Source organism: Salminus brasiliensis, chromosome 13 (assembly GCF_030463535.1).
Source record: "Salminus brasiliensis chromosome 13, fSalBra1.hap2, whole genome shotgun sequence".
NCBI classification, from domain to species: domain Eukaryota; kingdom Metazoa; phylum Chordata; class Actinopteri; order Characiformes; family Bryconidae; genus Salminus; species Salminus brasiliensis.
The window spans coordinates 31,576,847-31,594,169 of record NC_132890.1 but is presented as its reverse complement, the minus strand read 5'-3'; the positions used below and the strand labels follow the sequence as shown (position 1 = coordinate 31,594,169).

Below are 17,323 nucleotides of genomic sequence, written 5' to 3'. Positions count from 1 at the left end.
GTTTTGTTATTTACACCGTACGCACGCTGAAATGCTGCGAATGTCCACACGATGTCGCCATATCACCAAATATAGTTCTAACGAATTTAGAAATAAAAGACGTAATATAAATGGATTACGTACTATAAAAAAACACATAAATGTTTTTTAATTAATTAATAATAACAATAATAATAACATGCTGAAATGCAACATCCATAATATGCGCAACAACTGTAGTGAAGTCTATCTTCTACTGAAATTGCTCGCAGTACCACAAGATGTCCACAAGATGTCGCCACATTACCAAATATAGTTCTGACGAATATAGAAATAAAAGATGCAGGGATTTACCGCATAAATTAAATAATAATAATAATAATAATAATAATAATAATAATAATAATAACATGCATAATATGAGCTGGAATCCTTGTTGACAGTTTCGCAACAACTGTAGTGAAGTCGCCCTTCTATTGAAACTGTTCGCAGTACCACAAGATGTCCACAAGATGTCGCCACACCTCTTAATCTTTTTTTTTTTTTTTTTTTAACAAATGAAATAAATAATAAACGCCCCCGGTGGTCAGACAAGGGGGATTTAAACATGGCGGATCGCATGGGCGCACGTTTGGCCGCTCAGGAGCGGCAGATAGAAGCCCTGGGCAGGGAAATAGGCCGCCTCCGAGACGGCCTGGTTACAGGCCATGTCGCCGCCGAGCTGGCGAGCAGCGCGGAGCTGGAGAATCTGCGCAGCGAAAATGAGAAACTCCGATACCGGCTGGTTCACCTCCGCCGGGGGCTGCAGGCCGAGCTGGAGCTGGAGACGGGCCGAGACAACGAGAAGAGCAAAAATGTCTCCGAGAAAAAGGAGAAGACCGTGAAGGAAGCCTCCAAGGAAAGCGCCCCACAAAAGGTTGGCGCTGTTATCCGTATGGAAACGGGCTGGGCGATATATCATCTGCAGCGGGCATCACTGTGTGGACCTCGTGTTACTGATCCGGCCTTAAAATGCAATATAACGCCAAATATCCAGAGAACCCAATCAAATCAAGTGACCAAACATGTGTGAAGAATATGGGCTGAATATAACACAGACAGTTTTATCATATCAGTGTATTAATCACACCATAATTACACTATGCAGTGAAAGTCACTGTTATTATTATTATTATTATTATTATTATTGCTGCAATACAGTATTTCTGCCTATTTCACACACTCCTAATATTTTGTCCTCTTTTGCCATGCATCCTTTAGAGCGCTGCACCACCCAAGACTCCAGATGTCCAAAATGCAGCAGAGAAAAGCAAGAAGAAGGACAAACCCAAAGCAGATGGAGGAGTGGGGGAGGTATTTCAAAAGACTGAGATTTCCCTCTACGTTATGAATCTGAGCACTAAACAGAAAAGGCTACTTCCACCAGGATCCACTGCCTAAATAGATTACACTGGTGTTGCATCAGTGACGCCTGCTGTCCATTCAGACTGGACGTGGGGTGTCCATATTTATACTGACCCGGGATCAGCTCTGTCTGTCCAGACTCTAAATATACTTACTATACTATACCACAGTAAAGATGGTCACAAGTCAGAGTCTGGTCCCACATGTTCGTGATGTTCAGGCAGTGATTAGCCTGCGTTGTGATTTCATATATATGGAGCCATTTAGCTTTTGTATTTCTTACAGATGAGCCTTTTGTTTTGATCGTTTTTCAGTGTAAATCTACAATAACATGCATTAAATAACTATTAAAAAAAATCAATTAATAAGTTAAGGCTTGAGGTCTTTTTGTAGCCTAGAATGAACAAAAACAATGTTTAATTGTAATAAATATATTTGTTAGTCAGTTAAAATTGCTGTTATCTTAAACATGATCTTAAGGTGTTGGGAAGGGCTATGTTTTGGCTGTGTTTAAAAATGATTATCTTTGCATGCTTATTTGTAAAGGTAATATCAAGTACTACCTACCCATGGTAGGATTATCTGTATGACTACACTGATGGTGCAGGATGGAAACCGCTAGCTAGATGATTTATTTATTTATTTTTTTTGGCTGAGTAAAGAAGCTCCCTGTATCCAGTGGAGTCAGCTAAGCTGTAATACCTGATAATCAAGCTGCATGCTAACACACATCTTTCCTCAACACAGCTGAAGCCTTGGCCCAGCTACATCTCTGAGCGCTTAGAGCTGTATGATCAATTGAAGAAGGAGAGCGATGCCATTCTGGCCAAGCAGGCGGCTAACAGCCAGCCCATCTCCGTCGCTCTGCCTGACGGACAGAAAGTGGAGGCTCGTTCTTGGATCACCACACCATACCAACTGGCCTGCGGCATCAGGTGCCCGTCCTTTTCCTTTAAAGGAATGATCTAAAAAAAAATGGAAGATGTTTTAATTGTTTTTTTTTTTAATTTAGTGTGTATATAATATATTTTTATATATTTATATATATATATATTTTTTTTTTTTTAGTTTATACTTTAAAATGAAATCTGTTGCTAAAAAAATTCACTACGTCACCAGACACTTTTCAGTCCTCCTGGTGTGTTTGTGGGGAATATATTTTTTTTTTTGCAGAGTTTAGAAATTCCAGCCAGATGCACTTTTAGATCCCAAAAAGATTTAACCACAAGGCACTCATTGGTTAACATTTTGCAAAATTGGCCCACACCAAACAAACTTGGTAGGTGTGAAAGCACCCTAAAAAAAACTTACCAAACTTACCATGTGCTCTGCCAGTAAACCAGTGTTTAGCTTAAGGGAGTGTTTCTGCCCTGGGTAATAGGTTGTCGGAGGGGGAGCTGAAACATAATATTGTTGGTTAATGTTGCTTTTCCCTCCGCTGGCACTTACTGACCTCATCAACAAGCAAAAAAGTTTAAAGCTTTAAAAGGTCGGTTTAAATTTTTGTGCCTTTCTGACTGTGGTGTATGTCTGTGCCGCTGCAGTCAAGGTCTGGCTGATAACTGTGTGATCGCCCGTGTGGATGGGGGTCTGTGGGATTTGGACCGGCCTCTGGAGAAGGACTGCTCACTTGAGTTGCTTCGCTTCGACCATGAAGACGCTCAGGCCGTGAGTTTCTGTCCTTTGACCACTTAACTTGTAATATGAACAGAAATTGCTGTTATTTACGATTTTGTGCACCGGAAGCTGGAAACGTCTCAGGGACAACCCTGGAGAGGAACTGCGTCTGGATGGCAGCATATGTTTCTACAAATGCCTTATACATATATTTCTGCATCAGTGGTACCCTCACTGATGTGCAGGTTTCCATGCCTCTGGCACTGACATACCATACGTACATACATTTTTGCCCTAAGCTGGCTTTTTGTACTAAAAACTGAAATCTTTGAAATCTTGACTCGTTGGGCCACATGCTTGAAAACATGCTTCGGCTGTCCATCTTGGGTGACACTGAGGCCAGAGAAGTCTGCAGCACTTCTAGTTAGTATGGTTTCTGGTTTGGATAGTAAAGCCTTGTTTCGCATCTGTGCATGCTGCAGCGAATGGTGTTGACTGAATAAGGATTACAGAAGAATTCCCAAGCACAATTGTCCTGATATCCATTACAGCTCTATGTCTATGTCTCTATGTTTTTAAGACCATGATATCTGGAGGATTGGAGGTCGTGCCCATTAAGTGGTGTTTTTTGGCTTTGAGATTTGACTGGGTCCCTTGAGCTTTTAGTTTTATTGTGCTGCCTTAAATCCTACAGATTTTCAAAGTTGTAAGAAATAAGAATTAAATTTATTGTTTCTTTAAAACACACAATACCTTTACTTAACCCTCTTAGTTTCCTGGGTGCCGCAGCAATGGCTGCCCACCACTCTGGGCACATGTCCCCGATGCTCACTATTGTATGTGTGTGTTCACTGCACGGATGGGTTAAAGGCAGAGACCAGATTTCATCTGTGTCCAACACAAAGGACGTAAGTAACTCTTTTTGTTTTTTTGTTTTTTTAGGTATACTGGCACTCCAGCGCTCATATCCTGGGTGAAGCCATGGAGCGTTTCTATGGGGGCTGCCTGTGTTATGGACCTCCCATCGAAAACGGCTTTTACTATGACATGTTCCTGGATGGGCAAAAGTAAGTGTAAAGGTTATTACTCAACACCAACAACGACTAATTTTGCCTGTAAATTAACTTGCCATTAGACCATGTCCAGTGTTTAGTTGTGGGATGTGATCCTTGGTTAGGAAAAATAAATTAATAAATAGATAAGTAAATAAAACATGTAATCAATCAGCAAAGATGTGGTGTCTAAAGTTTGCTTGTTTAGTTTTGCACTAGTGCTTCTGTTGTAGGTAACGAGTAATAAAAACTTCTAGGCAGCAATTATCATCATGCAAACCGTATGTCTAACTTATTATATATTGTGTTGTTATTCAGTAATGTCAAATACCCTTGCTTAGATGGTATGGTTTATGATACTGTATGAGGCACTGTTATTTGTAAACATTGACAAAAGTATGTCAGTTAGCTAAAACAGTGTCATGTCAAGCTAACATTTTGTCTATAATGTAGGTTTTTGGTTTAATTTCTCACAAAATACCTAAAACAGATGGACACATTACTGGCTTGGTTTTTCTCTCTCTTAGAGGAGTGTCGAGCACTGAGTTTGGAGATTTGGAAGCGCTCTGTAAGAGCATTATGAAGGACAAACAGCCATTTGAGAGACTAGAGATAAGCAAAGAAACCCTACTGGAGATGTTTAAGGTAAAACACTCCCTGCATACATTTTCACATTGACAGAAAATTGTTTAGAAGTCATTTCAATGGTATTTATTTCCTCTGAATATTTGAATAATAATCTTCACTGAAATTGACTGGCTTTTGTTTCACAGTATAACAAGTTTAAATGTCGTATCCTGAACGAGAAAGTGGAAACCCCCACCACTACTGTGTACAGGTAAATTCTAATTGCACTAGCCAATTTTAAACAGCAGGCTGCAGCACTCGATGTGATGTTTTAACAGACAGATGATAAAGCCTCATATCTGAGAGTCGAGTGAACACACAGAACAGAAATTTGACGGACACGTTTTAATTTTGAGAGACTGGCAACATTTTCAAAAATACTGCGGTATGCTGTTTTACTGTTATACTACCCAACCATACTTGAAAATTAGTTCCTTTCCATATTGGTGTATTTCAGTGGGTTAAAATCACAGTACTGAAGGGTTTGTATTCGTTGCTAGGATAGGCAGCACAAGGTAATGCTAGCAAAGGTGCATAGGGTTTAAAATTATAAAATGAATCAGTTTAAATTTAAACGTAACTGTTATTTGAATAGCCTACTAAAATGCTATTATAATGTGCTGTATTACCATTAACATAAGTCCATTGAATTTGCAGAAGAATGCAGGCTAACTTATGTGAGACTGTGTAGGACGTGGGACTCAAAAATGGGACTTGGGACTTAACTCCGGGTTTAACTCAGCATAAAGTCTTGAGACATGCTTGTTACTTGCAATTTAGTGACTTGACATCTCAATTTAGAACTGAGACTGAACATGTTCTGGTCTGTCCATATTTTTAGATGTGGTCCCCTCATTGACCTGTGTCGAGGTCCTCACGTGCGTCACACGGGCAAGATCAAAGCACTGAAGATCTACAAGGTATGAGAAAGAGGAGCATCGTGCTGTTTTGGAGATTCTCCAGCCACAGTTTACTGTGATAAATGATGGTGATAACTGTCCCTGGTGTTACGGGAGGACCTGTTAACTTAGGAATAGGAGTGTTTTGTGTTTTTGCCTAAAAGTAGTCTCGAGACAAGTGCCGGTTTGATCAATTAGGCAATTTTAATGCAACTGAATCTCCATCGTCCGACCCTTCTCATACTCGTGAACCTCTACAGCATGTCTGTTTTGTGGCTTTGTAGAACTCTGCCACTTACTGGGAAGGCCGCTCGGACATGGAGACACTACAGCGCATCTATGGCATCTCTTTCCCTGACAGCAAGATGCTGAAGGAGTGGGAGCGCTTTCAGGAGGAGGCCAAGAACCGAGACCACCGCAAAATCGGAAAGGTGAGAAAGAGGCTGCAAAACCCAGCCAAGCTGCTTTGGTGGCCCTGTTTTAGAATGAGGAGTTGTTTGGTGTGGTATGATTTATGTACAGATAAATTTACCATTGCAAATCAGTTAATCACTTAACTATAATTTAAATGGAATAGTCTCATTATTATTGTAACAACATATCATCATTGTGAAAAAGCATGCATGCAGCACTAAAGCCTAGATCCCATTCCAATTAAAGGGGAAAAAACAACCTTCCAGTCCCTTTTCACTGATTGTTTTGATTAATGATCTACACCAGATGACCGATGCATGCGCCATATTTCTGTATTTCCGTCTCTGTGGCCGGACAAATACAGAAAATTTACCTTGCACAGGCAACTTGCACAGGCAAAATAATTTGCCTTTTAGACCAATGATGTTTTCCAGGTAGACGGCAAAGTATTTCAAAGTATTAGACTTGAAATGACATGTACATGAAACGTAAAATGGGTGCTGACTGGATTTGGGGGGCATCATGCATGTTATGATGGTCATAAGAGAGGTTTTGTATTCTATTATGATGAATAAACAAACCAAAAAAGTACTTTTGAATAAAATGTCCTCACATTTAAAGGTTTAGACCCTAGACACAGTTTGTTTACCTCCTTACGTAAAGATACAACTTTAGAGTTTCTTTTTTTTTGTTTGTTTTTTTAAAGACTGTTATGAAATTTAGGTTATGGTGATTCGCCTATGCCCTGGATCAAAATGTCTTTCAAGTGCCATAAATGTAATAGAGATAAATTGGGGACATTCTCGCAATGCATTGAACAAGTCTTCACTCTTTCTGTCCGTCTTGATGAGGAAATGAAGTGAGAAATGAAGACTCCACTTATGTCAGATTCTCAATTAAAGTGTGATTGATCTCCTCCTCTGCTCCTGTGATTACCAGCTGGTTCTTCAAGGGAAGACTTCCTGTTCTGCATCTCTTTCTCTCGCTCTCTCATTCACTCAGTAGGATACGTGGCTGATTGCCTTCTAATTAGACCAAAGAACGTATAGGAGAGGCAGTTTTAATAGATTCTGTTTTTACTCCTGTATCGCTGAAAAGAAAAGAACAGAGGATCACAGCGAGCCGTTCGATGTCCTATGACTTGCTCTGTTATCTCCTGGCTCTGTGCCGCATGTTAAGAGTCGGTGGAGTTCAAGGGACCACGGAACAGTTTGTCTTCTGAGTTGTGAGCAGATTTGATGCCATGTGTCCCCTCGATTCCCTGTGGAGATGGAAACCTTCAGCACCATCCGTCCTCCTACTGAGAACATGAGTAGTCGCTAAGTCCACTTTTGCTTTCTCTCCCTTTCCCTCTCTCATTCTGTCTCTCCCCCCCCCCCCCCCCCCCCCCTCTATCTGAAATATTCCAGGATCAGGAGCTGTTCTTCTTCCATGATCTGAGTCCGGGCAGCTGCTTTTTCCTGCCGCGTGGGGCCTACATCTACAACACTCTCACAGAGTTCATCAGGGTATGTCTCTTCATTGACCCCTTTTAAAGGCCCATATCATGAAGGAAGAAATGTTCACGCATCTTCTTTTGAACAAAAAGACTTTCGTATGTTAACATTGTTCGAGTTTGTACCATATCTGCAAACCAAGCTGGAAAAGCAACCCATTTTGAATGTGCTCTTTTTGAATGAGGCACAGTACAGTAAACGCATGGAATTAGGACTGTTTTAGTTACATTTAAGCCACAAACATAATAAAGGTGCCTTGAAAAATTAAAAAGAAAAAAGAAGAAACATAGGCTGTATTTTCTTTTGTTTGTGTGTTTGTTTGTTTGGGGTTTTTTTGTAAACCAGGCTAAAGCACAGGCTCAACACAGTAGAGTTAATTCTAAAGCAGTGAGAATCAAAATTCAGACATCCAGCATATGAATTCTGAAGTCTGAGGTCAGTTCTGCAATCTGTCAAGACATTTTTGCTTATTTAAGTTACTTCACTGGCGCTATGAGGCTAATGCAGCAGTAATGGAGGCTAGAACTTCACGGTTTAGCAGCATACAAACTGACACAATAACAGGACTTCAAACCACATCACATTGAGTAGTCTTCCATAAACTTACTTATGTGGTGTGTGATTTATTTAGGCATGCCCCATGAATGCTAATTGGTACAGTATGCGCCTCCATTGTTTGCCTCATTTGCCTTATAGCTCCAGTCCAAAGGTAAATGATGTACATTAATTTAATATATTCTTGTCCTGCACTTGCTGCTTCTTGGATCTATTTGTTGTTTTATTTTAAGTGTTACAATGAAAATAATGATCTGGTTGTTCTCGGTGTACAGGAGGAGTATTGGAGGAGAGGTTTTCAGGAGGTGGCGTCACCAAACATCTACAACAGCAAGCTGTGGGAGACATCGGGACACTGGCAGCACTACAGTGAAAATATGTTCTCCTTCCCTGTGGAACAGGATGTCTTCGCCCTCAAGCCCATGAACTGCCCTGGGCACTGGTATGTACACCCACCAGTGCCTAAAATAATAAATTGAGGAATTGAGGCCAGGGTTTTCAAAACTATCATAACACAAAGATCACTGTAGGGTTGTGGAGACGGGCCAGAATGTTGGGTGATCACCACACCACCTCATCCTTAACTCTCCTTCTAAAAGTATTGGATTTAGGATCATCACCACATCAGCATGTGGATTATATGCATGTTGGACTTATATGCAGTCTCATGGTCTTTATTTAGATGTTACTCTGATCTGATCTGAGTGTTGTGGTAATGTTCCAGGTATCTTCTGAATTGTGGTGGTTTCTCTCTCACTTTTCTTTCTCTCTCGCTCTCTCTTTCTTTCACCTGCTTGCTCACACAGTCTGATGTTTGGCCACCGGCCGCGGTCTTGGCGAGAGCTACCCCTGAGACTGGCGGACTTCGGTGTGTTGCATCGTAACGAGCTCTCTGGGACACTGACTGGACTTACCAGGGTTCGCCGCTTTCAGCAGGACGACGCGCACATCTTCTGTGCTATGGAACAGGTACACCAGCCAGTTGTAGAACATGATCACCTGGTTCATGGTAAAGTGGACTTCTGCGTTTAATGTCCTGACAGAAATGTGTTTTCATTTGCTCTTAACACAATAAATAAATCTACACAATAAATCTTTATCACAGCTACTGCGCCATTACGTCCAGCTCTGAACAGTAGCATTTTCAAACTTTCACCTGCACTATTTAACCGAGCTCTCACCAGTTTTTGGTCTCCCTCAAGAATCTTTATTGGGCTACAGAACAGCCAAGAGGAGGGCAGATAACGTTTCTGCAAGTCCCTCCAACACTCAGCTCATTGCTGAATGTGTTCAGTGTGAAAAGCAGTGGCGTTCAGACGATGGAGCGTATCAGAATCTGATCGTCTAGGAATCCAGTTTAGTGTAACTCTCTTTTCATTGGTTGCCTCATTAAAAATGACACTTAATGAGTTTTTCAGCTGGAGTTGAACATGTTTAAACTGGATGGTGTGAAAACTGAGATGATGTAGAAAGAGGAGGTGTCTAGACACCTTTACCACATACAATGAATTTTGCATAGTAAGGACTGTGTAATGATGTGTGAGTGATATAACCAGGCATATGGGCCGGTCCTTCTTTCTGTTTCTCTTGTTTCAGATCGAGTCAGAGATGAAGGGTTGTCTGGACTTCCTGCGCTGCGTCTATGATGTGTTCGGCTTCTCCTTCCAGCTATATCTGTCCACCCGACCGGAGAAGTACCTTGGTGACATCTCTGTCTGGAACCAGGCCGAAAAGGTAGTGTGTGTAGTGTTTATTTAAAGATGCCACAGCCATCCATGGCTGGGATTCCCTCTCACTGGGTTTTCTTCCTTCTCTCTCCCTCCCTCACTTACCACGATTATGATTTGTGCAGGTATCCGTTAGCTAATGTAACAGATATGTGCTCTTCTTAAAGCATGTTGAGGTTCTAATGTTCTAAGTTGCGTTAGCCGCAGTTAGCTGCAGTAACAACAGACACGCTTAATTTTTGGTGTACATCGGTTGTCCAACTGTTTGTGGGCACCCCTTCTAATGAATGCATTGAGCTACTAAGTTTAAGCAATTTTGGGATGAGTTGGGGTGGTGATAGTCCATCATCCTGACCTCGCTGATGATCTTGTCACTGAATGCAATCAGATTCTTAAAGCAATGCTCCGAAATCTAGTAGAAAGCTTTCCCTAAACAGTAGAGACAGTTACTCCAATAAAAGCAGGATAAATTCTCTTTTAATGCCCTGGAGTTTAGAAGAAATGATGCATGAGCTGGTGTCCTAGTACATTACTACATACAGTGTGTGTGTGTATATAGCATTTGTAATCCTTATTGCATTTCTTTATGATGCTAATTCAGTTAAATGCGGTTCTGACCACATTAGATAAATGTTTTATGTATGTGTTTTTCAAATCTCATTTCTCTTCCTAGTCTGAAGTTTGCATTTTCTCTGTATTTTGTAGCAACTTGAAAGCAGCCTAAATGAGTTTGGTGAACCATGGAAACTAAACCCTGGGGATGGAGCCTTTTATGGGCCAAAGGTTAGTCCTGCATGATGATAACATAAATCGTGAATCCCTGTACTAGCCACATCTGATTTCTGGGGCAGTGGTGGCTCAGCGGTTAAAGCTCCGGGCTATTGATAACAGAGTTGTGGGTTCAATACCTGGCAAGCTTGGCAAGCTCCCACTGTTGGCTCCCCACCACTCTGGTTGTGTGCTCACTGCCCCTAGTTCACAAGTGTGTGTGTGTGTGTGTGACAGATATGTGCACCTTCACCTTTAGAAGAAGGGAATGTCAAACCTTTTTTGTTTGTTTTTATTCCCATGTTACAGATTGACATCAAGATTAAGGATGCCATCGGGCGTTATCACCAATGTGCCACCATCCAGCTGGACTTCCAGCTGCCTATTCGATTTGACTTGACATATGTGGGGTGAGGAAGTGTTTGATATTGTCGCTGCATTATTCACGTCTCCATAAAGCTGGTCCTGCTTTTCGTTCAGAGTTCTGTCATTCTGTGATGTTTTCTTGAAAGCATGTTAATGATGACTTCTGTTTCTTTATAGGAAAGATGGGGATGACAAAGCCAGGCCGGTTATTATTCACCGTGCTATTCTGGGCTCAGTAGAGAGGATGATTGCCATCCTCACAGAAAACTATGCAGGAAAATGGTACAACAAGAGCTCAGTAACTTATTGCATTTACTAACTAATGTAAGCATGATGCATTTTAAAACATTGACTCCTTTTTTCTACTACCCCCCTCCCCCTGCTCTTTTTCGTTATTTCAGGCCACTGTGGATATCTCCTCGCCAGGTGATGTTAGTGCCTGTTAATCCATCCCTTGAAGAATACGCCAGTAAGGTAGGCCACTCTACTGTGATCCAATCAGCCTCCAACAACAACATGGGCCAGTTTCCCAGAAACGGATTATAACTAATCTTGGTCTGAGTTAGTGAGGATTTCTACACTTGAAATCCTTTTTAGTCCATGTCCAGAAACACGTTCCAACACATGGAGCACTGCTTGTAGAATTTGACAGTAGCTTAGTTTAAAACTGCATATCAGATGTTTCAGACAGAGATGCATAAACTGGAGTATGAAGTTTTCTTTATTATCTTTGCTCTATAGTTTTAAATGATAAAAACCAACACACTGTTTTCACACTGAATTTATAGGGAGTGTTGCAGCTTGGGCTGCCTTTTGAATCCAGCTTGACGCAGAATTTGAATAATATGCGGTTTCTGTTACTGTGCCTTTAACACTGGCAGCAGTGTATCACCGCAAAGTGGCTGGTAGTCATTTGTTTACAATAAAAGCCGGCACAAACACTGGACAGTAACCGTGAGTTTACCTTTTATGCAAATTGGGAGCGAGGCGGTGTGGCTTTTACTGTTAGGAACTGAGCGAGGTGGTACATGCTTTGTCTCAGTCACTGTGAAATAGTGTCACAAACATGTTTGTTCTCACTAGGTGATGAAAGAAAAGTTCAAACGATTTAAAAGAACCAACACTGGTTTCTTCTCAAACTGATGCTGCCAACAGTTTATTGGCAAGCGGTTTCCCTCCAGGTTTTGGATTTTATGTGGAAATTTCTCATTGGGAGGGTAATGATATAATATACAGTATATAATGTCTGATTTGATTTTGTACACCTGTAATATTTTTGTAATTGCAACTTTAACTGCTAATGTGTGCCATAAGACCGTAGCGAGCAAATGCCAACAATTTAGGCAACAAGAGTGGTGAAAAGTTGCTGATGGGCAAAAATAGGTCAAAAATTTGTGATGTAAAAATGAGTGGCACATAATCACCCAGTTATTGTAAATAAAGTGTAATGTGTTTTCTGACCCTGCATCACACAGCTTGCCCTTTTTATTATTATTTTTTCCAATGTACAATGTTTCATAGATAACACATGGTAAACTATTAGTTCCTTATTGACATTTGTCTTTTTTTTTTTTTTTTTTAACATTGACTAACTGCAGATGCAATTTGTTTTGGTTTTTTGCTCTGCAGGTGTGTAAGCAGTTTGTGGAGGCGGGCTTCATGGCGGATGCAGACCTCGACTCTGGTTGCCTTCTAAACAAGAAAATTCGCAATGCACAGCTAGCTCAGTACAACTTCATTCTGGGTAAGGAAAGATCAGATGCTGTGTGGTGCACTGAAATTGAAAATGCACATTACAATATAGGGGTAATAATTCAATATATTGTACTGTAAACAAGGTGGTATATTACAATTCTGTTGTGGTTTTTGGTTTGTTTGGGGTTTTTTTGGGGGCTTTCTTACTGTCACAGTATGAAAAAAGTAAAACAGTATTAATCAAATTTGTCATCAGTCATAAAGAAGTTCCTGAATCAACAAAAAATAGCATGCATTTCTGTAGAAACTATACATACAGTAAAATGAACAAAATGCAGCTATTTGAGTGTAGTGAACCAGCCTCCCCTAAATGCTCTGCTCTTCTGGAGGTAAAAAAAAAATCATAATCAGCATCAGTCTGAAACATTGATCAAATCTAAAGATTTATTCCAGGGATGTTGCCTCAAACTGCTGGAATAGTCCTCTACTGTGAACGCAGCTTTTGCGTAACTTGTCCAAAGACTAGAAAGACTAAGCAACTGTACAGCACACCGCAGGCCATGCTGCTGATTTAGTGTGGCTGTTGGCAGATGTACTGTTAGGCAGCATAGCCAAGCATGCCTAGTTGGCTGTCTAACATTAATTATTCTGCAAATTAACTGGTTGGTGCAGACAGGCTCAGATTGTCTCATCAGCCTAATGCACTACCACTATGGCCACTATTGCAAGTTCAATCCAGCCATGCCCCTTTGCAATCAGCGGATGGAGTCTGAGAGTGCACAATTGTCTGTGCCCTTTTTTCGGGTGGGTGGAGCTCTCTCCCCTCATCACTCTAAAAGCGCTGTTTGCCAGCACAGGTGTCTGCTAGCTGGTGAGGTGGAGCTGGGGACCTAGTGCTTTCCTCCAAACAGGTCATGCAGCCAATGTGGCAAAGAGGCAGTGGTTGGTATCTGAGGATTACCTTCAGGAGCATTGCTAGTGCTAGGGACAGACTGGGACAGAGAAAGAAAATGATTTTGTGGTTACTGTGAACAGGACTAGTGTAGTGGCATGGACATCATACACAGTCCCTGTGTAGGCGATATGGAATTAGGCCTACTGTATGTTTGTTTCCAACGCGTGCTTCCATCCTGTCAGTGTGAATGAATCTTCGGTCCATTTCCAAATGAAGTGTGCAATGCTGTTATGCCAGCTGTTGCTTCTTGTAGTGCGGCCGCTGTGACTAACATGGACATTATGTGTAATTTGTGTTTTTTTTTTTTTTTTTTTTTTTCTTCTCTCTTTCTCCTTGATGTTTTTCCTGGAAGTGGTGGGTGAGAAGGAAAAGATGACTAACAGCGTCAATGTGCGCACAAGGGACAACAAGGTCCACGGCGAACTGACAGTGGCGGAGGTTCTGGCCCGGCTTACTCTTCTCAAACAGTCCCGTTGCAGGAATGCAGAGGAGGTTTTCTGAACCGGACTCTGGCCTGATCTCAATTCAGAGGAGACACAACCCCTCACACATATAGTGGGCACTCTTTTGGGGGAAAAGTTATTATAGGGGGGAAACGCATTGAAAGAACAAAAGAACTGATGTAACTTAATTATCAGACACATCTGTAGCATCAGATTTGACCTGTTTCCCTGTGCAAAAGGAAATCCTGTTGACTCCAACATTATTTAGAACATCTGTTGGTCAGTTGCTGAAGTCTTTGGGTAACCATTTGTGTGACTAAATGTTGCAAGTTTAAAACTACATTAATTACACCAGTACGCAAGTGCTAGGATGAGACTGAGTGAACATTTTTACCAAAGTTCTTAAGTTTTATCCAGCTTTATCTAGGGGACAATTCCAGTTACTTTTAGTTTTCCTAAGGTTTTCTAGCAAACGTGTGATCAGGGGAGGTGTAGTATTGTAATTATAGCTTAACTGATTCATTTTCACTGTCTGGAAAAAATGTCTCCATAATGGCATCTTTACCAACCTGCTTAACTTGCATAAGAAGACAGTCCGTGTAAGAGGATTTTATTCCAAGTCACTATGGACTGTTTCTCTTGGTCTATTTATCTTAGAATATTGACAAGATGCAAAGAACAGTTGTCATTTTCAAATGATGTAAGAAAATGGGTGGAAATGGAGATACCATGTTTTGTTCCCACCGCAATTCAATGCCATCAGTGTTGGAATTAATGGAAGCATTCTACAAAGAAGGAAGTCCTTATATTGTTACGCAACAGGTTTTCCAGATACAGGGAAACGAATCAAAACTGGCCATGGTAACCAGCTGTACAGTACACATGCCGCACATCTTAAGTGGGTTGAAAAATACAGAAGTAACCCCTTTAAACATATTTGTGAGCCATTAAGGTTTTTTTTTCTCCTGTGAACTGGGATTGTTAGTGTTTGTCGGTTAAGGTGAGAAAGGACGCAGTAGAAAGTGTAGGAAGAAATGTTGGTGATGGAAATGGAACAGCAGGAGTTCAGCAGAGGAAATGACAGCATTAGAAGGAAGTGGTCCATGGTGGCCGTTCAAGGCAGAATTATTTTTGCTTATCAAATCACTACAGTTCTGTAAGCAAGTGGGAAGACAGGCTGATTGTGGCGGTTGGCTTGAGCACTTGTGAAAATGTTGACAAAATGTCTTCGCTGCGAAGCATTTTTTGTGATTTACGCTAAACGCTTGTGCATCAGAGTTTATACTGTGATTCTTCAGTCTGTCGTTTTGAAAATTGTGTTCCGTTAAAGGGAAAAGTTCATTGATGTTACGTGATAATGGGAAGTAAATGTGAAGTAAATGGTGAAAAGTCCAGCTGCTAATTATGAAGAATAAAAGTCTTTTCAGAGAGAAACACATGACTTCATTGTGTGTAGGGTGGGTATGTGGGTGGGTGTTTTATTTAAAGGGCCCCTTTAATAAAAAAAATAATAAATTTAACAGTTGGAACGTTGACAACCTCTTGAATTGTTTTTGTTTTTATGTATTTAACTTAAAATATTATTTAAATTTAGATACTTAAACATGTCACACCATTTTTTTTTTAATGTGTTTATTTATTTATTATAAATGCATATGTAGTGGACGTCTGGTCTTGCTTGAGCTGAAAATGTAGAAATGATGTAATAATATTCAATTGATTTTCTGGTGTTTTTGTTTCATGTGTATTAAATAATTAGAACTTAATAATAATAATTCTTTTTTTGAGAAAGACAGAAGGCCTCCTGTGTAGCTGGTTTCGGCCAGTGGTGTCCTGCAAAGTATTTTCCATGGTTGAAATGCAATTGATTAAGAAAGAAAAGCCATGGTGCCGTTCACTTCATGGAAAGTATTATTAGTTATAAAATTCAGCAGGGGTCAGCATAGTTTGCCAAATCAAGCTTTCAGCTGACCGTGCACTGGACATGTGTGCTTCTGTTTGTGCAAATGAAACAAAATTAAACTTTCATTTAACTTTCTAGACTTTCTTAAGTTCTGAGTTCAATAAAGTTCAGAGCCTTACACACTGTTTTTATCCATAATGCACAGTGGCTGTCATTGCATTGTTCCTGCTCGGCCTCCTAGACAGCTGAAATGTCTTCCTCAGACCTTTTCTGCCTTGTGCTCTACTGTCTAGCTCTACCCCCTCTTCATCTCCTGACAGCTCTAACTCTTGACTCCACTTTCATAATTCAGAGTAAAAACCTTTTTAAATCATTCAGCCCTCTGCGTCCCGAAGTATGAAAATTGGTTAAAAATGGAAGTTAGTAAGCCCTGTTGTTCACTACAGGGCGCACTGAGTAACAGCTGTGGTTTTAAAAGGGTTAAATGTTTTTCTTAACTTTTAATAACTTGAAGTTGAGTATCTCATATTGAAGAAAAAATATAATTATTATTAGCAGCAGAAATCAAATGTCTGCAAAAATGTATCACTCGCCCCCTGTTGTTGCCATAAAATGCGAAAGCTGTGGTGTCCTCTGTTGGCTAATGATCAGGACTTAATGCACTTATTGTAAGTATTTTAATTTGATCATTATCATTATAATAATGTCAACAAAAAAGAAAAAAATCTGAAGTGCTTAAAATTAATAAATAAATGAATTGAAATATAAATACAAAAGGCATGCATGCAGGAATGGCAGTATAGTCCATCAACTGAACAAAAATCAGTTTACATAACTGAATTTTTCATGTATTTCCAAGGTTTCTACACTAGAAAATGTCTCTTTCATCAAAGAAAATGACACTTGCCATCTCCTTTGAGAACTCATTGGTCACTCCATCTCCAGAAGCATCAAGCCTTGGTGCAGTCATGGATGACTAGTTTTCATTTTTAACACGTTGCAAATCTGGCTCGGCCATGCAGATTTCTTCTTTTCAACATCTGGAGAATTCGACCCTTCCTCTCTAGAGAGTCTACTGTAACACTCTTCTGGCTGGTCTCCCTTTGCACAACATCAGGCCCCTGCAACTAATCCAGAACACGGCATGGGCCGTCATCATTCCACTGTTGCATTCTTTTTACTAGCTCCCTGTAGCTTCCTGCATTAAAGCCAAGATTGGACCAGCCCCTCCATGCTTGATGCCAATGGTCAAAAGCCGATCAGTACCAAGAGCCCATGAGCTTCAAAAATGGCTTGACTTGACCCGACATCCCTTAAGTTCCCCCGAAGACAAGTGGTGGAACAAACAGACTTTTGTATTTAGTAGCATCTAAGCTTAGAGATCTTTGGGAGCGTAGTCTATACAAACTAGCTAAGGGCTAGT

At 40.6% G+C, this 17,323-nt stretch overlaps 1 protein-coding gene across 1 annotated transcript; it reads left to right on the top strand.

Annotated features, from left to right (window-relative positions):
* Positions 1-569: 569 nt before the first annotated feature.
* Positions 570-15,431, top strand: tars3 (threonyl-tRNA synthetase 3). Its single transcript, XM_072695328.1, has 19 exons — positions 570-895; positions 1,240-1,332; positions 2,131-2,318; positions 2,928-3,051; positions 3,943-4,067; positions 4,580-4,697; positions 4,826-4,890; positions 5,521-5,599; positions 5,863-6,009; positions 7,402-7,500; positions 8,319-8,485; positions 8,850-9,012; positions 9,640-9,777; positions 10,476-10,553; positions 10,848-10,948; positions 11,082-11,186; positions 11,306-11,378; positions 12,534-12,648; positions 13,907-15,431. Exons 1-19 carry the CDS (start codon positions 587-589, stop codon positions 14,053-14,055), a joined length of 2,436 nt encoding a protein of 811 aa, XP_072551429.1. The 5' UTR covers positions 570-586; the 3' UTR covers positions 14,056-15,431.
* Positions 15,432-17,323: the final 1,892 nt, after the last annotated feature.